The sequence below is a fragment of the Bos taurus genome, chromosome 22 (assembly GCF_002263795.3).
Source record: "Bos taurus isolate L1 Dominette 01449 registration number 42190680 breed Hereford chromosome 22, ARS-UCD2.0, whole genome shotgun sequence".
Lineage (NCBI taxonomy): Eukaryota > Metazoa > Chordata > Mammalia > Artiodactyla > Bovidae > Bos > Bos taurus.
Genome location: NC_037349.1, coordinates 53572727 through 53596637, shown reverse-complemented (window position 1 = coordinate 53596637; position 23911 = coordinate 53572727). Strand labels below are relative to the sequence as shown.

General features: G+C 42.1%; 1 protein-coding gene across 3 annotated transcripts in view; it reads left to right on the top strand.

Moving 5' to 3' along the window:
- The window catches only part of SACM1L (SAC1 like phosphatidylinositide phosphatase), a 53082-nt gene extending 29409 nt beyond the window's left edge, over positions 1-23673 (top strand). For 2 of the 3 annotated variants that reach the window (NM_001357318.1, NM_001102131.3), the window contains exons 8-20: positions 1277-1378; positions 3443-3528; positions 4315-4401; positions 4887-4955; positions 7644-7723; positions 10586-10684; positions 14336-14474; positions 16447-16516; positions 16629-16701; positions 17428-17521; positions 17629-17721; positions 19134-19191; positions 21827-23673. In NM_001357318.1, coding sequence (NP_001344247.1) covers positions 1277-1378; positions 3443-3528; positions 4315-4401; positions 4887-4955; positions 7644-7723; positions 10586-10684; positions 14336-14474; positions 16447-16516; positions 16629-16701; positions 17428-17521; positions 17629-17721; positions 19134-19191; positions 21827-22029 — 1253 coding nt within the window. In that variant the 3' untranslated portion in view covers positions 22030-23673. The remainder of the gene's footprint in view (positions 1-1276; positions 1379-3442; positions 3529-4314; positions 4402-4886; positions 4956-7643; positions 7724-10585; positions 10685-14335; positions 14475-16446; positions 16517-16628; positions 16702-17427; positions 17522-17628; positions 17722-19133; positions 19192-21826) is intronic. The other variant, XM_024982761.2, reaches the window with a different exon arrangement.
- The last annotated feature ends 238 nt before the right edge of the window (positions 23674-23911 follow it).

Genomic DNA, 23911 nt, shown 5'->3' with positions numbered 1-23911 from the left:
ACTTGGAGTTATATTAAGAGTGTTGTGCCATTCTTATAAACAAGCTGTGTGTTTTTAAGTCATGGCTGCATATGAAAAAGTGAAAATCAGTCGTGTCTGACTCTTTGGGACCCCATGGACTATACACAGCCCATGGAATTCTCCAGGCCAGAATACTGGAGTGGGTAGCCTTTCCCTTCTCTAGGGCATCTTCCCAACCCAGGGATTGAACCCAGGTCTCCTACATTGTGGGTGGATTCTTTACCAGCTGAGCCACAGGGGAGGCCCAAGAACACTGGAGTTGGTAGCCTGTTCCTTCTCCAGCAGAGCATCCTGACCTAGGAGTTGAACCAGGGTCTCCTGCATTGCAGGCAGATTCTTTACCAAATGAGCTATCAGGGATTACACTTAAAAGGCAGAAGACTGGTCTACACAAGCCTTGTGGGCAAGTAGACAGTTGGATGGGATCAAGGAGCAGATGGTTAGATTCAGGGTTTTGATACTGTTTGGAAGTTGAAAGTAGGTTATAGATATTTTATTATAATACTGACTCGATGAACGTGAGTCTGAGTGAACTCCAGGAGTTGGTGATGGACAGGGAGGCCTGGCGTGCTGCGATTCATGGGGTCGTGAAGAGTTGGACACAACTGAGCAACTGAACTGAATGCTTTATAATGGATGAATCAAACTATATTAAGAAAAATGTTATATATATATATATATATATATATAAAATAACCATGGCCAAACACATGAGGAAGGAGGAGATAATTTTTAATTATCTGCTTCTGAATAGTCTTTAATTTACAATTTGACCTGTAAATCTTCATATGCTTACCAACTGTTATTTGTAATTATGTATATAGTATATATAATACAAATTTCAGTAGCGTAGTCTTTTTTCCATTTCTTATTTGAAGGTTAATCTACTTTTAAATGTGTATGTTTTTGACTCAAAGATGATTTTTTTGTGATGTGGTTAGTATACTTCCACAAAGTGGTTGAGACTGTCAGGGAAAGGAGATCATATTATGTAAATAGAGACACTCTAATGAACCACTTAAACACACTGACTATATGTCATCATAGGCTTATTGACTTGACAGAACTTCACAATCAGAAGTAAAGGCTTGTGAATGAATATTCATGAAGAAACAAAGATCTGCATATTCTCTGTGCTTTTTTTTTTCCCTTTTAGAGACAGAGTCATTCTAACTAGGGTAGAGAGATTCAAATTTCATCTGAAAATAATACATATGATTTCTCCACATGTTGTATTTTTCTTAATGTAGTTGAGTTATTACCATGCACTCATGTTCTATTAATGGAAAATACTTTGATTGGATTCTCATCTCGAGGAGGAGTTGTTTCAGAGCTGGTGTGCGCTATTATGTGAGAGGTGAGATGAATTTTGTCAGCGCGATTTGGTACTGGGTTATATCTGTCTCTAATTAGTGTTTGGCTCATGGTGACATGAATGTAACCTTTTGTATTTTATTTGTTTTCATTATCATTTGATAGCCTCACTAAATGTTTATCTCCTGCTTCATTATAATAATTAGGTAGGTCTTCTGTGCTTTACTCCAGCTACTGTAGTGGCAGTCATTGCATTGTTCATGAGACACTGTAGACTGCTTAATACTTTAAGATGAACCGATCATGTTATTTGCTGAATGTCTGAAAGCATAGCTGAAATCACTGTAGTTTTCAGTAACCTAAACCCATATCAGAAAGTATTTTTCTTTTATTGCTCTTGGTTTCTTTGCATGTATAAAGCTAGACATTTGACTTTGTGCCTTCAGCCTTTAAGATTTACATTCGAGCATTTATTCTCTAGACTTTGTCCTAGCAACATGCTAATTTGCTTAAACCAGGGTATTAAAATCTGTATTAAAAGTTACTGTCATTATGAAGAGAAGTTTCCTTGAATCTATTTTTTTAAACCAAAATATATCAGAATAAAACTGTGGATTTACTCTATGGTAAATCATGAAAGTTTTGGGCTAGGAGGTTGTAAAAGTCATTTCATTAATCTTTAGCACAGCAGAGGAAGAAAGACATTTAGTGAGTTACCTGACCAAGGTTATAGAACCAGGATTAAAGTTAGCAATGCCTTTATGTCTGGATTGTCTTGGATGGAGTCATATTTTTTAATTAAAAGCTTTAAATTTGCAGTGCAGTCAAGAAATATAAAAAGATATGCAATTAAAAATATTTCTCCTTTCTGACTGTATCTGCAGCGTCTTACCCCTGACCAGCTGACCTGTTGTTGGTTTCTTATCTTCCAGATAATGTTTGTGTTACTGCAACTGTGTTCTCCTTTTGTAGGCAGTGGTTGTATACTGTGTACATTTTCTTGCACCTTGGGTTTTTTTAAACTAAATATATACTGAAAATCCCTTCTTAAAGATCCTCTCTCTCACATAACTCTTCGCTCTTCTCTCTTGCACACTCTTACTCCCAGTCTCAGTTTTTAAAATAACCGCATATTATCCCTAATGAAAATTCTGGGCAGAACCGAGTATAGCCCATGCTTCAACAAGTGGTTTTAGAAGGTGTTGAAAAGGCATTTTATTGCTGATTTGACTCATAATTTTTTTCCCTTTCTGGTAAATACGTTAGCAAAAACAGTGATATTTATGTTACACCTCAGTGTTATGTGTTTTAAAAATATGTCAGATAGAAAGGATGTGAAATATTTGAGATGGTTAAAAATCTACTTTTTTTTTTTTCCTGATAATTTGAGTCAGGCACTAATTGAAAGTTGCCTTTGCTTATTTTTAGCAAACTTTCCTTAGTTAAAATAGATAATATAAACAAGATAGTAAGGTAATGCTTCAAACATTTGAAAGAACTAACTAAATCAAGGCTAAATAAGAGCAGTGCTTTTCAAATTAGTTTTTTTTTGGTGTATGCATGGAGTTCTAGAAATTATAGTAATATATACAGTTTTTTGTGCTTTCATTTTGATAGTTAAAATTATCAGCATCTCCTGGGTTACTTGCATCATTATAACAAAAACTATTAACAAAATGGCCCATATTTGCATTTAATACTATGTTTAATGGTTTAACTTCCAAAATGGTGTTTTTCAAACTGGGATCTATGTCATAATACACTCTCAGAGGTTTTTGAGAACTTGTTTTTTCTTAAAAGATGTACAAAGTTTGAGAAACACTGTTTTGGAGGAATTGTGTGTATATAAATAATTGCTATAGTAAATAGCAGTCAACAGCATTTGTTTATTAATAGGTCCTTAATACTGCCTTTAAGCCCATGTAAATGAGCAAGCATCTGTTGTTAGCTTTCTGATGGTGTACTCTGCATTTGTTTGAAATTTAGTTTTGAAAGTACTTTTCCACTAATTTGAACTGACTTAATTCTCTTCAAGTTAAGAGTGAATTAGTGAGTTTCTTGTGTTTTTCTTATGTAATAAATATAGTTAATTTTTTTCTCAATTCAGGAATTGACTCCGAAGGCCATGCAGCTAACTTTGTAGAAACAGAACAAATTGTGCATTACAATGGGAGCAGGGCTTCATTTGTACAGGCAAGTTACTGCGTCTGTGAGGCAGCCAGACAGTTGGCCTTTTCAGCTTGGGTTGTGGTTTCCCGTTATATTGTTGAAGGTTTTCTCCTTTTCTCTCCTTTTTTAAAGTAATATCACAGTCTATGATGTGGATAGAGTTCACCCAGAATAAGGATATTCCATTAAGCTGGCTGGCACTCAGCTTCCTCTGTTTCTGGCCCTTGAATTAAATGCCTACAGAAGAGGATAGGGTAGGCTGTGCAGGGGTTGTGGAAATGGGGCATCTGTGTGCTTAACCCGTCAGACTTCTACAGGGCAGTGAGCACAGGACAAGCAGCTGGCTTGTGCCCGACCCGACGTGCCGTGCACGGCATTGTGACGTAATACCCGAGCAGTGGCTCACTTGGTGGTTGAGAGCATTAATAGCTAAAAATATTTTTAAGTTCATAAAGGTACTCTTTTGAGAATGAATAAAGCTATTTTCTCGTTTTATTATAATGCCAAATTATATAGCAGACATAACTTGGTAATTTTTACTTGTAGATAAATTGATTTATTTTAGAATTTGGGAGAAGCCCAACTGTCTACAAGTACATGTATGTAAAATCAGAAAAAGTCCTTTCTAAATGTTTCCCCACCAAATATGAATTTAGGAGCAGGTAAGCATGAATTTGTTTCATAATTAGTAGGTCATATGTTTATTTTTCTATTTTTCAGTCATTGATACTTACATACCCCTGACAGAAAGCTGAGAAAACAAGTGTGTGTGTATATGTTTCTTTTTACATGTCTTCTCTTTTTTTGTAGACTCGAGGATCAATACCACTTTACTGGTCTCAAAGACCAAACCTCAAGTACAAACCATTGCCACTGATCAACAAAGTAGCAAATCATGTGTGTATCTTCCATGCTGTTTTCATTGATATGAATAGAAGCTTACTGGAGTTATAATTTGCATATAGAGCATGTAGTCCTCATGAGTCAGGCTTCAATGTCTTTGAGACCCTTCTCCTTGGTTCTGGCACAGAGTGGACCTCTAAACCAAGAGACTGTATAGATGGCATATTAAAATGTGGAAAAACAAATTGAACGTCACAGTAAATTTTGATTTTAGAGATCTCAGTGAGATTTGCAACCTTATGCTGTTTAAAATATTTAGTGTATTCTATTTGAGATTATGCTCAGAAATAGTAATATTGTAGCTCAGGGTAGAATGGCTTATAATTACTACTTACTACATGGTATTAAGAATATCTAGAAGACAGCTTAATGTCATTCTCTTGAATATAGAGATAGGACATTTAAGGACATCCTTTTAACTGTCTTGGAAGTATTCTTGTAATGTGGTAAAGTATATAATTTTTTTTCCCTCTTTCTAGATGGATGGTTTCCAAAGGCATTTTGATTCACAAATAATTATTTATGGAAAACAAGTCATAATCAATCTGGTATGTGTCTTTCTTACATTTCTTGGGGAACAAAACCTTAGCATCTTTTTTTTTTTAACATGACAAAATTTAACCATTGTAACCATTTCCAAGTGTGCCGTTCAGTGGCCTTAAGTTATTGTATAGTGTTGTGCAACCATCACCACTCTTCATTTCCAGAAGTTTTCATCATACCAGGCAAAAACTCAGTATCCCTTAAGTAGTAACCTTCTATTATCCCTCTCACCTCAACTCCCGTTAACTATTCTGCTTCTGTCTCTGTAGATTTGCCTGTTCTAAGTGCCTCATCTAAATTATACTGCGTAGCGTTCATTCCTTTGTGTCCTGCTTATCTTAAGCAGACTGTTCTTTACCTGGCTCTGAGTTACTCTGTAGTGTCTTTTCATTCTAAGCTGAGGACTCTGCGTAGTGTTTCTGGTAGGGCAGATCTGTGCTGTGCTTTGTTGCTCTTTGTTTGCTGTGCTCACGTCCAGCTCTTTGCGACACCATGGACTGTAGCCTGCCAGGCTTCTCTGTTCTTGGGGGTTCTCCCGGCAAGATTACTAAGTGGGTTGCCATGCCCTCCTCCAGGGGATCTTCCCAACCCAGGGATCGAACCCAGGTCTCCCGCATTGCAGGTGGATTCTTTACTGTCTGAGCCACCAAGGAAGCCCAAGAACACTGGAGTGGATAGCCTATCCTTTCTCTAGGGGATCTTCCTGACCCAGGAATCAAACCAGGGTTTCCTTCATTGCAGGCAGATTCTTTACCAGCTGAGCTACCAATTCCCTCAGCTTTTTTTAAAATTAAGAATATCTTAATTTCTCATTTTTGAACTACAGTTTTGCCAGATATAGAATTCTTGGTTGACAGTCCTTTTTTTTTCCTTTCAGTACATCAATAGACCATCTTGTGGCCGTCTGGCCTCTAAGGTTTCTGAAGAGAAATTGGCATATAATTCTACTCAGAATCAGTTGTATGTGATGAGTCCTTTCTCTCTTGCTGGTTTTAAGATCTCTCTTTGTCTTTAAGTAGTTCTATTATAATATCTGATGTGAATTTCTTTGGATTTGTCATATCTGGAGATTGGATACCTCTTGGATTTGAAGATCTCTACATTTCATCAAATTTGGGAAGTTGTTTTGCCATTTTCTCTTTATAACCTCTCTGGCCCTTTCTCTCCTTTTTCTAGGACTCCTATAGTGAATATATTGTGTGTTCGGTGGTGTTCCAAGTCCCCTAGACTCTGTTCAGTTTTCTGATTCTTTTTTCTTTCTGCTCCTTCAACTTGATTATTTCATTTGTTCTATCTTCAAGTTTGCTGATTCTTTTTTCTTCCTGCCCAAATGTGCTGTTGAACTCCTTTAGTGAATTTTTAGTTCCCTTTTGTAGTTCTCAACTCCAGACTTACTGTGTGGTTCCTTAGAATAATTCTTATTTCTTTGATCTTCTCATTTTTTTTTTCATATACTGTTTTCCTGATTTCCTTTACTTCTTTGTCTGTGTTTTCATTTAGCTCTGAGCATATTTAGGACAGTTGTTTTGAAAGTTCTTTATAAATAGGGCTTCTATAGAGATGATTTCTATCAGTTTACCCTTTTTCATTAACTAAGCTTTGTCTTTTTTTTTTTTGTATACCTTATGATTTTTTTTGTTGTTGAAAACAGGCTATTGGATGTACATAATACAGTAACTCAGGAAGTCAGATTCTTCTTTCCTAGGGGTTTCCTGTTTTGTTTTGATTGTTGAATGCTATAGTAATCCATCTGTTTTGAGACTTTTCCAAACTATTTTTGCAAAGACTGTTCCTTGTGTATGCTCACTAAAGTCTCTGTTCTTTTAGCTTGCTTGTGTTCAGCTAACAGTGTGATAGAAAATTCCTTGAGTATCAGGACCTGAAATAGACAAAGGAAAAACCAAAAAAGAGAACAAACCCATCTCCCAATTTCTGCTGACTGGTTCTGTGGTGGAGCAGTCCTTCACGTGTTTAGTTAGGCTTGCTCGGAACCTAGGGATTAGCTTGAGGTGAAGCCTTAAGGTCTTTTTAGGATTTTTCAGAGTGTGCATCTTGCTTGGGTATGCACAGGGCTTTCTAAAACCCTCCATGAATGTGGCTGTTTTTTAATATCCTAATTTCCCAAAGAGTCATCATTAACACCCCAGCTGTTTCTGCGGCTTTAGATGGTCTTTTTTATGTCACCACCTGAAATATCTTACCCTAGGCATCTGCTGGTTTTTAGTCCTCTTGCAGCTTATATGAACAGTGTTTACCACTTTCCCTGCCTGTGTTCACATTTATGCAGGACAGAGACGGCCGAGTCACTCCTTCAGATCAGAACAAAACATGCACCATAGTTTGCGAATCAGTTCTCCTCTGCTCCCTCCAGTTAGAGGAGGGGGACTGAGAAGTGCTGCTGCTGCTTAAGCTGACTGTCACTGCACTGGGGAAGGGTAAGGCAAGGGCAAGAAAATGCTACAAAACTGTCCTCCAGTTTTGAAGATGGCTTTATCTTGATTGGACCTCTCCTTGGTTGCTAGAAACCTTTGATTGTTTTCCAGAGTTCCTACAAATTTGGTTTAGACAGCATCTCTTTTCTCCGATGTTTTTGTGAAGGTACAAGAGCTTAAAGCGTCATAGTCTGCCATTTTGCTCATGTCACTATCTCCTTTTAATTAAACTTAAAGCTGTGCTGGTTTTAATTTTTACAGGTAAATCAGAAGGGCTCAGAGAAGCCGCTTGAACAGGCGTTTGCAACAATGGTGTCTTCCTTGGGGAACGGAATGATCAGGTACCCACTGGAATCTGTTGTTGGGCCTTTCAGGCACGTGTGCACTTCACGTACATGCAAGTACACAGATCTCTCTCTAGACACATTTCAGTTGTTTTTAAAGCGTGATTTTGTTTGCTTGAAATTTTCTCTGACATAACTCATGTTGCAGGATAACTTCTTTTTTCATTTTTACTGGGAGTACAGTTGATTCCCAGTGTTGTGTTAGTTTCAGGTATATAGCAGGGTGAGTCAATTACACACATACCTATATCCACTCTTCTTTTTTTTAAGATTCTTTTTCCACATAGGCCATTACAGAATCCTGAGTAGAGTTCCTTGGTTCCCTTTGCTACACAGCAGGTTCTTACTAGTTTTATCTCTTTATATATTGTAGTGTGTATATATCAGTCCCAATCTACCAGTTTATCCCCTGCCAGCCCATATCCCCTGGTAGCCGTAAGTTTGTTTTCTACATCCATGACTCTACTTATAAATGAGCTCATTTGTACAGAATAATTTAACAGTAATTTAATTTAACAATAATTTAACAATTTAAAATAATTTAACAATAATTTAACAAATAATTTAATTTGAATTTTGGTTGAAATCCTCGCCTTGAGGCTTTGTGTTGCCACAGCCATTGGGTCTTTAAGTTCCTCACCTCTGCCTGGTCCTGACCCCACACAAGCTGGAGCCATTTACTCTTGTGTGGTGGCCTTGTCTGGAGCGGCAGCTTGTCTCTCCTGTCAGTCACCAGACAACAGTTAGAAATTCTCTGAAGCTCTGTCAGAAAAGAGGGGGATCCTAAAACATTAGTAGTTGCCCTGTGTCATGTGCAGGCTGATGAGTCAGCCCATTTGGAGCGTCCTGCATCCAGAATCTGGGCTAGGAGATGGGGGTGTACTCTGGTAGGAAATGGTCACAGGCAGTGGGGAAAGCTTTCAAAGAAATAGTACTGGGTTATTTGGGGACAAAACAAAATTAGGACATAATGAACCTTTGGGGAAGAAATTAAGTTTGTTTTATCCAACTCAAAAACTCGAGCAAATTCTTCAGACCCTTGCTTCATGCACATTTCTGCCTTCTCACAGTGGGACCTGCCCAGACACACTTTGCATGTATCAGAGAAGTGATTCCTGTCCAAGATGTGCCTTAAAATTTTCAGAGGAATTACTCAGAATATATCTAAGACCCGAAAAATCAGAATCTCTGGGTTTAAAGTCCAGCATGTATCATATATTCTAGCAAGTTTATCTCCTGGTTGCTGGGTTACACCCCTGGATGAGACCCTTTCTGTGTTTCAGAGGGTTTCTGTAGGCGGGTTTGCAGCAGAAACTAACTTTGAGAACTTGAGGCATATGTCAGTCTAAAGTTGTGCCCTTGGTGTTCCAGTGCACTCGGAAGTGAAGCCCTAAAGCTATTGTTACCGAAATACAATGATGTAAGACATATTCTGAGAGACACAAACATAATTTTAGAAGGATGTAAGCTGAAGAATCCAAATGCATTTAGGTGCTAATGAGCCACTTAAATTCTTCAGAGGAGTCTATGGCCATGATCAGAGCTCTCCAAAAATAAATATGATGCCACCAGTTTTAATGGAGCTGCCTTTGAAAGTGCTTCCCCCACTCTCAGTCTGCCCGAAGTCTAGCTCACAGTTGGCTAACTTCTGTCTTTATGCTAATGTGTAAGGTCCCTCTGTAGAAGGAAATGGTAACCCACTCTAGTATGGAGAACCCCATGGACAGGGGAGCCTGGCGGGCTACAGTCCGTGGGGTTGCAAAAGAGTCGGACGCGACTCAGCAACAACAAGGCCCCACAGTTGGCTAACCTCTGTTTTTATGCTAATGCCTAAGGCCCCTCTTGTGCCCTGAGATAACCGCTGAGGTGAGAGAACCACGCTCTTGACCTGCTGGAAGCCCACCCTGTATTGGTGTTTGTTGTCCCTTTAGCCGTTGGAGCCCGGAAGTCACACGAGAGCGGGCGCCTAACCTGAATTTTGCTCTGTTGAGGACAGTGTAGTGTCCTTCTGGTCCTCGTCCTCCATGACTTGACTTGATGCTTGAACAGGAAGTTGGGTGAAAGTGGCTTGTGTGAGAATCGTCAGCTACCCTGGTGCCCGGGTTCTTTGCATTCTTCTTCCTCTCTTGAGTTTCAGGAGGTGGTTAATGATTTTCTTCTCCCTCTCAAGGGGCAGCATTTTCAATTCCTAGGAGGACACCTTCACTGTTAGATGTGTTCCAGCTTTGAGATTTATGCCTCTTAAATATCAGATGACTGAAAACAACCCATTCCTGGTTGACAGATCAGAAAGTTCTCTCTACCACTTGCGTGTGTGATGTGTGGCTGTTGATAAAGTGAATATTTTGGCAGGGTGAACAAGTAACAACCGGAGTAGGGACCATCCTGTTTCTGTTCTTCTCACAGCCTCAAGCACGCAACACAGTCCAGCCCTCCTTGGCCTGAATCGAGTTTGACCATTTGGAATATCTTGATTGATAGGAAAATCAGAAAGGGGCCCTATTCTTGCACCCGGGGCAGAGAGTAAACACACAGCAGATAGCTCAGCTGGACAGGCTACTTTGTATTAACAGGCCTCATTGCTGTGCCTTTTGCTAGGCTTATTGACTCCTATCTTAGGGCCTCTAGAAAAACATGTAAAGATACTAATGTGTATTGTTTTCCTTCAGTAGATATGAGCATGAGAAGGTCAGCACATCTGTGCATGCCTCTGTGTGTGTGTATGTATAGTGGTAAACCCAGGGTAAATGTATGTTCCTAGGTGAAATGTATTTGGAGAGGAAGATCAGCTTATGAGGTATTACTAAAGAAAAAATGATTAATTTTCAGTCACTTTCTGAATATCTTTTGTTTTGTTAGGTACATTGCCTTTGACTTCCATAAGGAATGTAAAAATATGAGGTGGGATCGGCTAAGTATTTTATTGGATCAAGTAGCAGAAATGCAAGATGAATTAAGGTAAGTTCTGCTATTTCTCTGTGGAAATTGAGGGATGAGATAGGTGCATACATTAATCACATATGTTATGCATTAGCTAGCAGACCTGTAGTTCACTAGGTTCATACCACTGGTCTGCTCTCATTTTTAGTTTGTGTTTTTTTCCTGAAAGATTAGCCTTGGTGATTTTTAAGTATTTTAAAAATCTTAAAAATGACCCAGGTCTAGGTATTTTCATATTTTTATGTATTATCTTCTACACATTTACAAAGTTTAACACAATTAAAGATAGTTTGCTACTGTTTTATGTTCAGTTCTTTTCACTAAATGTTCTGTTACTTTTTGTCGTTAGCCTGCCAAGACTGTAATGTCAGCATGTAGTGGCTTTGCCGTGTTCCACTGTGTCATAGCACAGTTAGCTGAACGCTCTTCTTCACAGTGGGCATCTGGTTCATTTCCTTTTCTCTTCCTTCCCTCAAAGACTGTGCTTCAGTGAATCACTGGGTATAAATATAGTTTTACTTCCGTTAAATTGTTTCTTAAGTTCTTCAGGGTAGGATAATGGACTGAAGGGTCTAAATATCTTTATGGTACTTAGGTGTGTTAAGGTGTTAATTACTGTGTGGCTTCATAGATGGACTGTACTCTGTGCATATCAGTCTTGACCTGTTTTAGAGCCAGAAGTAGGAATCTGGAAGCTAGTCTTATTTTGTTTTTGCCTTTGTAGTTCTAATCCTGGCAAGCCAAATGTACTGTGTGAATTTCAGTTTCATGGTAACATAGTAAAGCTTCTCCTATAGTTATTTGCTCAGCTTTAAGAAAAAAATATTTTTGTACATATTAAGTAATACCTGCTGCTAAATCACTTAGTCATGTCCAGCTCTGTGCAACCTCATGGACTGTGGCCCACCAGGCTCCTCTGTCCATTGAATTCTCCAGGCAAGAATAGTGGAGTGGGTTGCCATTTCCTTCTCCAAGAATTGCCTCTGCCTTCTCTTTAATTACAACCTTTTGTTTCATGTTTTTTAAAATCTTTGAGAGTCTCTATATTGGTAATGAAAGAAAAGTGATGTCGCTCAGTTGTGTCTGACTCTTTGTGACCCCATGGACTGTAGTCTACCAGGCTCCTCCGTCCATGGGGTTTTCCAGGCAAGAGTACTGGATTGGGAGTGGGTTGGGCCAATACTGGAGTGGGTTGCCATTTCCTTCTCCAGTAATCCCAGCTATAGTTAGTTTAATCTGCCTTTTTCCCCCACCCCCACCCCTTCCCCATGAGGTTTTGTTTTGAGCATAGCTAGTGTAGAGGGGTTGACCTGTATCATTACTGGGGTGTAGACAAACATTGTCGGGGGGTGTTTCCTTGAGTTCACCTGTTAATTGCAGCCCCACAAGAGTTAAGAAAGGAGAGATTGACGCCAAAATCTGTGTCCATTGTGGTCACCATGTTCCACAGGGACAGTAGACCCCTTTCACGAAACTGTGACGTTCAGACCTCTCTGCACATTTGTTCTCAGGGTTTTGGGGGAAAGTGGAAAGAATCTGGGCTTTGGGGCCCTATCCAGAGTGTTTGAAATCTCAGTTTGCCTCTTATTAGCCGTGTGAACAGGAGCAAGTTAGTTATCTTCAAGCCTTGATTTCTCCATCTGAAAAGTGGAGATAATAATACTTATCTCTTAGACCTGTTCTGTAGTTTAAGAAGTAATCTTTATAAAATAGGTAGTATTTATTTTATAAGCATTAGAGACATTACTTTGTCAACAAAGGTCCATCTAGTCAAGGCTATGGTTTTTCCAGTGGTCATGTATGGATGTGAGAGTTGGACTATAAAGAAACCTGAGTGCCGAAGAATTGATGCTTTTGAACTGTGCTGTTGAAGACTCTCTTGAGAGTCCCTTGGACTGCAAGGAAATCCAACCAGTCCATCCTAAAGGAGATCAGTCCTGGGTGTTCATTGGAAGGACTAATGTTGAGGCTGAAACTCCAGTACTTTGGCCACCTGATGTGAAGAGCTGACTCATTTGAAAAGACCCTGATGCTGGGAAAGATTGAGGGCAGGAGGAGAAGGGGACGACAGAGGATGAGATGGTCGGATGGCATCATCAACTCGATGGACATGGGTTTGGGTGGACTCCAGGAGTTGGTGATGGACAGGGAGGCCTGGCGTGCTGCGGTTCATGGGGTCGCAGAGAGTCAGACGCGACTGACTGAAAATGGGGTGCCAACACTCACATGCACTCTATGTATACATACTCTGATTGAACCTCACTGGTTTGGAAGGAACCTCTGGTATATCTTTAGTCTAAACACATTCTTTTAAGCTGGGTGTTTTTTTTTTTTGCGTCCTGACATATGGTATCTTAGTTCCCTGACCAGGGACCTAACTCATGTCCCCTGCATTGGAAACATGGAGTCTTAACCACTGGACTGCCAGGGAAATCCCTTAGGCCCATGTTTTTTAAGGTCGTGATTTTTAGCCTGTGGTGAATCTACTGTATTTCCCCTTCACTTTTTGATTTTAGGGAGTAACTGTGGTTAATTTAATACTGTTTAGTATTCATCGTATTTTTCGTCCCATACCCTCTGCCAAGCGCTTTGTATGCATTATACACAATCTCATTGAACTGTAGAGCAGCCTGTTAGTGGTGCTGCCATCTCCACTTTGTGGATGAAAAAATACAGGCTCTGAGAAATTAGGTTATTTACTTAAAATTACATAGCTAGTAACTTGCCTAGGAACTAAGGCTAGCAAACTTTTCTGGCAAAGTCTATGCTCCTCACCACCACACTATATGTTGTAAAATTTGGGGGTTCATAAAATTATCTGAATGTATTGTTAAAAATGACAGACCCACAGGAACTTGTAACTGTGTTTGGCTCCAGTGCAGACATCTGGGTGGTTCGGGGGAGAAAGTAAAGCAGATTTTTCAAGTAATACCCTATTATACCCTATAAACTATGTACTATTTGCATATATTAGCCATTTGAAGAAGGGATTTGTAAATGTTTTTAATGCACAATATCCAATCCTTTCTTCGGAGATTCTTATTCAGTTTATTTCTGAGTTGTTTGCTAAAAATGAAGATCAAGCACGTTCATTTCTAATGAACAACTCCGGGAGTCGTGATGCAGCACAGGGACTGAGGAGCGGGTCATAGTTGCTACGTCAAAGGAAGCCCTCTTCCGGCCTTGGGGAGACATGGTGTTGCCCATTGCATCTGTTACAATACTCCCACCTCCTTTTTCACATCTGTTGGGTGAAGTGACCTTGATGCTGCAATTGTTTTGAGATAGAGTCTGTCTTGCCTGTTCTGTTCAAACTTCCTTTTGGTCCTTGGTAATCAAATATACCTGAACTGTACATTTCCTGTCTGTCCTTTAATTTACCGGCTTTAATAATGTTTCTGACATAGACCTGTGTTATAAGAGGACTGTCCTTAGTGGGAGGGCTTCTCTGATAGCTCAGAGAAGAATCCGCCTGCAATGCAGAAGACCCTGGTTTGATTACTGGGTGGGGAAGATCCCCTGCTACCCACCCCAGTATTCTTGGGCTTCCCTTGTGGCTCAGCTGGGAAAGAACCTGCCTGCAGCATGGGAGACCTGGGTTCGATCCCTGGGTTGGGAAGATCACTTGGCTGGCTTTGGTATGAGAGTGTTTATACAAATATGTTTTAGTTATTTTCTAGTAGACCCAGCCGGCGTGGTGCTGAGTACCCAGGAGGGCGTGTTCCGCAGCAACTGCATGGACTGTCTGGACCGAACCAATGTGATCCAGAGTCTGCTGGCTCGCCGTTCACTTCAGGCCCAGCTTCAGGTGCGCATGCTTTTTTTCTTCTATTAAGTAAACAATTTTTGAAAACCAATAATAAACACATTCATATGCCCCCACCCTAACCCAGCTCTTTGTGGTTTTGTGTCTTGGCATCCATGGGTATAGTTTGTGCGTGCCCGCGGTCAGTGTGTGTATACGGTTGTAAAGTCTGCTCTTTTGCTCTAGCATTATAGTTTTTTAAGAGTTGTACTGGTGTGCTGTAATTCACTAAGCCATTTAGGTTGCTACATTTTTGGCTTATAGATGAGATTGTAGAGAATACACCTGTGTATATTATTAGCTTGAATTATTTCCTTCAAGTTAACTCGTTCTGGGTTAAAGAGAATTTCTGCTTTCCAAGGGGCTTCCCAGGTGGCCCCGCTTGCCAGTGCAGGAGACGAGAGAGACGTGGGTTTGACTCCGGGGTTGGGAAGGTCCCCTGGAGGAGAGCATGGCACCCCACTGCAGCATTCTTGCCTGGAGAATCCCATGGACAGAGGAGCCTGGCGGGTTGCAAAGCGTTTGACTCGCTGAAGCAACTTGGCATGCATGCACACTCTCCAAGGGGGTTGCACCAGTTTACCCTAACACTAGCCAGCAATAAGAAAAGAGTCTTGCTAGCATTGTTTTTATTGAGGAATGTTTTCTTTTCTAACGGTACAGAGTAGCACGTCTTAAGTTGTTTTGTTTGCATCTCTTTTATTGTCGGCAAGGGATGTTAACACCCAGGGAAATACTCGTGACACAGCTTTGCTTCACCAGTGTGACTGTTTTTGAGAAAGAGTAGGTATAAATAGTTTCTTTTGTTTATATATGGAGTTAAAAATACATACAGCCTAGATTTTCGGACCGCAGTCCTGTTTGTTGTAGGGAGCAAACAGAATGCATCCCAAATGGTTTCCGCCTAAATCATTTGTAAGAATTTGTCTTTGTTTATGGCAATTCTGTGGAACTTGGGGAAGAATTGTGGAGTAAAATCCCTCCCCGAATCCTCACGTACTCATGCTGAAGGCGTGCTCACCGCCTTTGAGTACTCCAGCTTGTGTGATACTGAGTCCTTGTCAGTCTGATGGATTTACTTCAGAGGCTATTTTTCAATAGAAACCATATTGGGACTGGTTATTTCCAAGGCTGGTTAACAGGAATCTATTGGACTGGGTTCTGTAATCTGTATTTAACTAATTTACATGCTAAAAACAGTCCTATACAAGCTCAGCAACCTGCAGAGAGCCTTCGGGCAGGAGCTTCTCCAGCCTCAGGGCCCGCTGACGGGCCTCCAGCTGTGCCTGTCCCCTTCCAGAGAGGGCCGGTCACCGGCGTGGGCAGGCCCTGTGCTGGGGTAGTGAGGGAGGGCTCATCCAAGGCGAGCAGTGAGGATAGTGGTTCTAAGAGGCTTGCGGGCCCGAAACAAAGACCAAGGTAGGAGTCCCTAATCTGTGGTCAGTGAGCTCCAAAGGGGAGTCCATGGAGGGACTCGGGCTGCCCGGAGTCCTGAGATGACATGCAAAGGGCCGTGCTTCTGTGCAGTTTGTGGGGAGGGAGGGAGGTAGCATTCCTCTGGTTCTCAAAGGCCCCTGGCTAGGGTAAATGTGGAGGGCAGCAGTCTGGGTGGTGAATTGTGAGGCGGGCAGAGGGTCCAGGTGGTGGGAGGTTGGGGGTGGTGGCAGGGAAGGAGGGAGCACTGACTGCATACTCCCGCCTTTACCTCTGCCCCTGTCTCTGGGTTTACACAGCTCTGCCGCCGGTGCTGTGGTCTGGGGCTCAGGGGAGAGAGGGGCTGTGGGCGGATGGGAGCCCAGAGAGAGGCTTTGCAGCCGGGCCGAGCAGGAGAGGGCTGTGGTCCACGCGTACAAGGAAGACATCTCCTGGCTGAAGCCAGCAACCACGTGAGACTCTGTGGAGACTATGCTTTGTGTTCTAAATCACACGTGCTGAAATCTGTAGCATGTAAACATGGGTATGACTCTTGTTGCAGAGACTAGGAGTTTTGCACGTGGGACAAAAGCTCGAAGAACAAGATGAATTTGAGAAGATTTACAAAAATGGTAGGTCATTTCTTGAACAGAGGCAAGGTTATTCAGATTTTGAAGTAAATATTTTGGACTCAGAGCATTGGTGTCAATGATTACTAACTGATTTTTCCTCTCCCCTCCACAGCCTGGGCTGACAACGCAAATGCTTGTGCCAAACAGTACGCGGGAACCGGCGCCTTGAAGACGGACTTTACCAGGCAAGCCGCGCTGAAACCGCGTCAGTCCAGGGCTGCACAGCTCCGGTGCTTGGCAGACCGCTCGCGCAGCTTTTACCCAAGAGCACCCACTGGTGCCTGGGCCTCGTTCCAGACCGTCAGCTGGGACTCGGGGGAGAGGAGGCCCAGGCACCGGTGGCTTTGTGGCGCCCCTGGGTGATGCTGGTGCACAGTGGGGTTGAGCGCCATGGCGCCTCAGCTCCTCTCAGCCACCTGCTGTGCACCTGACTCACCCCAGGCCCTGCAGCAGGTCGGGGAGGGGCCTGGGACTGTGCCCGCGTGATGCTGGGGCTGGTTTCAAGGAGCATACTGGGGAGTGAGAGGTTGGAACTCTGTGAATTTGTTACAGATGTGGTTGGGTCTTTTTCTGCCGTATGGATTCCCTGGGAGCAAGATAAGGTTTCTAGTCTGTTTGCTTTATACTGCTTAGCCTGGGCTGTGTTTCTCTTCTTGCTTCTTGTCTTTGCAAGGGGAACTGAGCGTGTTTCCTCTCTGTGTCTACTGTGTAAGGCTTTAGAAAGAGGATGCACATTTTTTGGACTCAGTACTGCTTTCTTTTGTGACATGTCTCCTTTATATATTCAGGAATTGTAAAAAAGAAATCTTTACAATTTACTTATCTCCATACCACGTACTTATTGGCCATAAACAGTGTGAGAATTTAATATGCAAATCTGTGATTCAAAACTTAACCTCTTATTTAACCAGAACTGGGAAGAGAACTCAGTTGGGACTTATAATGGATGGCTGGAACTCACTAATACGGTATTACAAGAACAACTTTTCTGATGGATTTAGACAAGTAAGTTTGTTTTCTGATGCTAATTTGTGGTTATTTGGTGGCTGTATCTTTGTACTGTTCCCCATACCTAATTGGGGAGTTACTGTTTCCCTTTTTTTCTCTTCTAGGATTCCATAGACTTATTTCTTGGGAACTATTCAGTGGATGAATTAGAATCTCATAGTCCTTTAAGTGTTCCAAGAGATCTGAAATTCCTGGCTGTAAGAAACCTTTTATGTTTTTTAAGTTGTTAATAGCATTATGACTGAAGGTACAGACGGTCCAACTCCCCTTGACATAAAACATTATGTGTTGTTCTAAATGGAATATAAATACTTACGTTGCCCCAAGGAGCAGATCAGGGAGAAGAGTGGGGTAACTTTGGAATGTTGTCTTCTCTCAAACTTGACTGTCTTTTGCAGCTCCTTTGTTTTGTTTTGTTAACTTTTACAGTGCTGTCTTGGTTTCTGCTGTACAGCAGCGTGAATCAGCCATAATTATACATAAAGCCCGTCTCTGCTGCGCCTCCCTCCCTTCCCCATCCGGCCCCCTCCAGGTCAGCACAGAGGGCCGGCTGGGCTCCCTGTGGCTCCCAGCAGCTCGCCACCAGCTCCATTCTACACATGATCGTGTGTGCACATCAGTGCTGCTTTCTCCGCCCGTCCCACCCTCTCCCTCCCCGACTGCGCCCACGTGCCCGTCCTCTCCATCTGTATTTCCTGCCCGGCAGATAGGTTCATCGGTACCATTTTTCTAGATTCCACGTATATGGGTTCATACACAGTATTTGTTTTTCTCTTTCTGACTTCACTCTGTAGAACAGTCTCTGGGTTCATCCACCTCACTAGAACTGATTCAAATTTGTTCTTTTTTTTTATGGCTGAGTAATACTCCGTTGTATATATGTACCACATTTTAAAAAATCTATAAACAGTAAATGCTGGAGAGGATATGGAGGAAAGGGAGCCCTCTTTCACTGTTGGCAGGAATGTTACCTGCATAGCCATTATGGAGAAAAGCATGCAGTCCTTAAAAAACTAGGAACGATCTGCCATATGACCCAGCAGCCCCACTGTTGGGCATATGCCCCGAGAAACCACAGTTCCAAAAGACACGCACCCCGGCGTCCATCGCAGCGCCGTTTATGATAGCCAAGACGCGGAAGCACCTAGATGTCCAGCTGCAGATGCTGTTTAAGTGAGAGCACCGACGTGAAACAGTTGTGAGGGTCTCTCGTTTCAGGGAGACGCTGCTCCCCCTGAGGTTCAGGGATCGCTGGAGGCAAACTTGTGATGTAGAGATCTGTATGTTTTTGACACGTCTCTCGTTTCTGACTCATTCACCAGACTTTGCAAGAGCCTCTCTGGGGTTTCATGCGAGCAGGCAGGGTGTCCTGGAGTGGGGGGCCTAGAGTCTGAGTACACATCTGGGTGACCTCCCTCCTCTTTCTTCAGATCTTTTAATCTGTTTGAAGATTTGGGCAGTTATGATCAAAACTCTAATGACTTTTTCTGAAAGAAAGGTATCTTGTGTATTAGATGTAGACGGGTTCTGTTGTCTTTCAGGGAAGGCTGATTTTACAGCCGTGATTAGCATCTTACGTGACGGTTTCTCTCTCTGTTTCCTTTTCCAGCTGCCTATCATCATGGTTGTTGCCTTTTCCATGTGCATTATCTGTTTGCTGATGGCTGGTAAGTCTGCACTGATTTCACATTCATCTTTTAGAATGTTGATCTTTCCTGTATAGCATCTTACGTCTGTGCCTGCTCAGTACGTGGTGTGTCCCTGTTAAACTGAATGAGTAAAGGGAGCAGGTGAGGTGAGTCCTTAGATGACAGGAAGGAAAGTGTATACTTGGTAGCTTGATAGTGTGTTTTTTTCCACTTGAGCTCTTTTTTTTTTCTCATTACCAAAGTAATACATAGTAATTACAGAAAATACAGTTAGACAAAAAAGAAAATGTTATCACCTTTCCTTTCAGAGATAAGCTAATTACTCTTAACATTTTGATGTTTTAATCTTTATAGGTGTGTATTTTTTTTTCAAAAGGCAGATCCTATAAACTTTTTTGTACTGGTTTTTTCACCGAGCAGTATAAATATTTCCCCATGTCTTTTATTTTGAATGGCTGCAAAGTATTCCGTTGATGGATGTATAGTTTATGTAACCAACCACCTGTTGTTGGGCAAGTCAATAGTATTATAGATTAATACCTTACTTACTAAATTTAAATAGAAGCATTGCCTAGGAACCTGAGCTAACAGACAGGAATGTTGCTGGTTTTCTTTTTCCCTCAGTGTTTGCCTGTGTCGCTAAGTTAATGGGGTTAGTTCCTTAGCTGCTTATTTAGTGCTGTTCAGCGCTCTGAGAATGAGTCTGTGATGCTGTGTTTTGCTTGGAGGTGCAGCCTCGGGCACTCTGAAGGGTGCTGCTGGGCTGACAGGCTCCCTTCTCGAGTGTCCCTTTGCTCCCCTGCACAGACCTCGGCTCCCCCTTTCTGGGCTCCACAGCGCGGTGTGTCCCTCCCTCTTCCCTCTCCTAACCGCATAAGCACTGGGGGATTCATCTTCGGAGGCGCTCTGCCCTGTGCTGTCCCAGCACCCCATGGTGTTTCTAGTTTGGTAGAGTGGTAATGCTTTGCATCCTTGCTCATCTTTCAGAGTACATCAGCAACCTTTTGAAGGCAGAGACCTGTCTTACTGTTTTACCTCCTGTGCCTAGGACACAGGGCGTGCGTGCTAAGTTGCCTCAGCCGTGTCTGACTCTTTGTGACCCCATGGACTGTAGCCCACCAGACTCCTCTGTCCATGGGATTTCCCAGGCAAGAATACTGGGTACAGGAAGCCCTCAGCAAAAGTTTCCTGGATTAAGGCCTCCTGTTCACCCCCCTCACTAATTCTGCCAGCTTCTTCAGGGGTGGCTCGGAACCTGTTCGTCTCTGTAATCCCCGAGTGTTCAGCAGTGAAGGTGGTCACGACATAGGAAGGAGCTGCCCTCCTGTTACTCTAGGGCAGAAGTTAGCGTATGTTTTCCGAAAAGAGCCAGACAATGAGTATTTTCGATTCTGCAAGCTACATATGGTCTCTCTTGCACACTGTTTTTGCAGCTGTTTGAAAATGTAAGAACTCTCACAGGACGAAAACAGGCCAGGGCGTCTCGAGTGCAGCATCGCTGTGTGCCGGGACGGGGGCCTACATCACATTCGGGGCAGGGAGGAAAATGAGGGACCAGCGGACTGTGTTGCTCACAGTTCAGTCCACGCCCTCGGTCCTCTGACTTCTTTCTTTAACACACTGCCCGGTGGATGCCTTTCCTGGGAGCCACTCACTGTTGAGTTAGCTTTGTTAATCTCGGTCTTTTTATATACGCACATTTCCCTATAGAGTGTCTGCAAAAGCAGGGATGCCAGGACCGAGACTCAGCCGGAACAAATGGATCATCCCTTTGGGGAGCAACCCAGGGTGGACTTTTGAGGAACTGCCTTTCTCTTTATCCAGAAAGACCTTTAAAACCCAGAGCTGTCAGAATCAGCAACTGTACAAGTGTGAATGTTGCACAAGTGAAGACGGACTGGATGCTGTGGATAGTGATCTGTGATGTCAGTTGTTGTAACGTAATGATCTTTGTGGTGGTAGATGTGACAGTGTTTGATTTCTAGCCCCTTCTTTGGTTTTTAGTGAAAGTCGCTCAGTCGTGTCCAACTCTTTGCAACCCCATGGACTATACAGTGCATGGAATTTTCTAGTCCAGAATACTGAAGTGGGTAGCCTTGCCTGTCTGCAGGGGATCTTCCTGACCCAGGAATCGAACCCAGGTCTCCCACATTGCAGGCAGATTCTTTACCAGCTGAGCACAAAGGAAGCCCAAGAATACTGGATGGGGTTGCCATTCCCTTCTCCAGGGGATCTTCCCAACCCAGGGATCGAACCCGGCTCTCCTGCACTGCAGGTGGCTTCTTTAACGTCTGAGTCACCAGGGAAGTGTTGTCAAGTGGTTCTCGAATGTAGTCCCTTAACCAGTAGAATCAGCATAATCTTGGAACTTTTGAGAAATGCAGCTTTGGGGGCCCTGCTCCAGCCCTGCCAAAGCACACAGGCTGGGGATGAGCCCCGCCGCTGACACTGTTTCCAGCCCTGAAGAAGATTCTCAAGCCAGCCAGAGTCAGAGAACCACTGGTTCAAACCTTAACTGAGAGTTCTTATGTTTTCCTTTGGATGTGTTTGTAAACTTGAATGCTGTCAAGATGTGCTAAACAGCTGAAAGCTGGAACTAGTGTCAATAAAATGGCTTGTTATTTATCAGTATTTTGTTTTTTAAAATCAACAGGTGACACCTGGACAGAAACACTGGCCTATGTGCTCTTCTGGGGAGTCGCAAGCATCGGAACATTTTTTATTATTCTTTACAATGGCAAAGACTTTGTTGATGCTCCCAGATTGGTCCAAAAAGAAAAGATAGACTGAATTTGTGTCTGTGGAAAGCGGCTTGGCCTGGAAGATTCCATTATGCAGAACTGGAGTCTTTACTGACCCGCTTTCCACGGCAGCCGAGGTCTTTGTAAATCGTTTATCCAGGAACACATCTTGTGCTGGGTGTGGGGTGATGACTTAGAGTTGATCTGGTGTTAACTGCCTTGATGATCTCTTTACTGTTGGGATAGTTATATTTACAATTTGAAGCTAGTCTATAATTAAAATGTAACCTGAATTCAGCTCACAGAATGGAAGGAACCTATACATCGTCAGTTGAATCAGCCATTGCAGAATGAGTAATATATTTAAAAAATCTAGCTTCTTCCCTCATTTGAAACAGTGAAATTATTTTTGTAGCTCAGTTTATGGTCACTGTAAAAGCAGTTGCTATTAGCAGGCTTACTTTTCCATATACCTTTGGACTTTTCTTAACAGCTTAATGATAAGCTAACTAGTCTGTTCATAACATGTAAATCTACATAGATCAGGTAGTTGGACGAAATCGTCCATGACTACATAGCAGGAAGGAGGTGTTCCTCTCGAGTTCTAGTTGGACCGCCTTACGAGTTCAGTCAGTTTGAACTGTGCAGTTTAAGTGTGATGAGAAAAGTTTCAGATGTACTCTATCTTTTTTAAAAGGTGTAAATGAAATCAGCGAATGTAAAGTCTATTCCTCATGCTAGAGGTCCAAAGCCGCCTCGGTCTTCAGGATTGCCCTGGTGTGGGAGCAGCCGCGGTTGGTCAGCCCCTCCCTCCTGGCCCCTGTTCTTTCCTGGGTCTTTCTTCAAGACATGCAGGTCCCTGAGCGCGTCTCATGCCGAGTTCTGTGTTGCCCTTGGAGGCAGCAGCTGCTTGTGCACACACGGCAGTGTTGGCGCTTTTCACTCTGTGATTATTTTTGTTGCATCAGTAAGTGTGTCTGAAATTCAGTGCTTCCAGGTAGTCATCGCTCTCCAGATCAAGGACCAACTGACAGCTTTAATTTATGTGCAGAAATAAACCTGAAAAATACGCTTTAGAAGCTGTGCATAGTTCTAATTAATAAGTCGGAAACTGTATATTGAAATTGTAATTATGAGGTTTAAAAACTAGGAAGTATCTAAGATAGTGTAATTGCCATTATTTTATAATAGTTCGATTAAATACCGCTGCAATATTTGTGTTGTGGTTGAAAATTATGTACAGTTTTTTTTTTCCAATGGTAATACCTTTTGTTGTCCTTAAATATCTCTAAAAAGCGCCTTGATTTTAACATCACCTTTTTTCCCAACATTATCATTTATAAACATTAATAAGAGTTGTTGCTTTTAGAAACTCTAAAGGAAATAATAGCTGGAAAACCCTCTGTAGCTTACAGTCAGTCATTAACACTCACAATAGGGTAAGTAATTAGAACTGCCTACTCTTAACTTGTAAATAAGCATCATTTGTTCCAAAGAGAAAATATCAAAACTCGGTTTATGTCTACTGTGATGGATCGTCAGATGCTGCTGGGCATTTCACATTAAGAACTTATTTCAACAACCATGACAAAGACCAAATCTGAATGCTAATGTGGCTGTTTTGCAGTGAATGGGCTAATGTTGGTGTGTTAGACCTTGAGGTGTCAATATTTCAGAAACCTGCAGTAATTTTATTCCTAAATTTATGTACTGTCTCATCTGTAAGTGAAAATAAAATGACATATTCTTTTCTAACTAATGTTGGTGTCATTCCTATACCTTGTCTTCAAAGGGATATTCTTTTTTATTTCAGAATTTTAAGAATCATGCAAAGCAGCGCACGGTCATTATTATCTTTAAAACATTATGTTCTTTGCCACATAGGCCTCTCCATCTTGGCAGTTTGGTTCATCAAAGCCTGTAAGTCACAGTCTTCTTGAACCTCATCTCCGAAGTGTCCTCTCATCTCTCACACGTGCCTTCTTCTCTGCACTAGA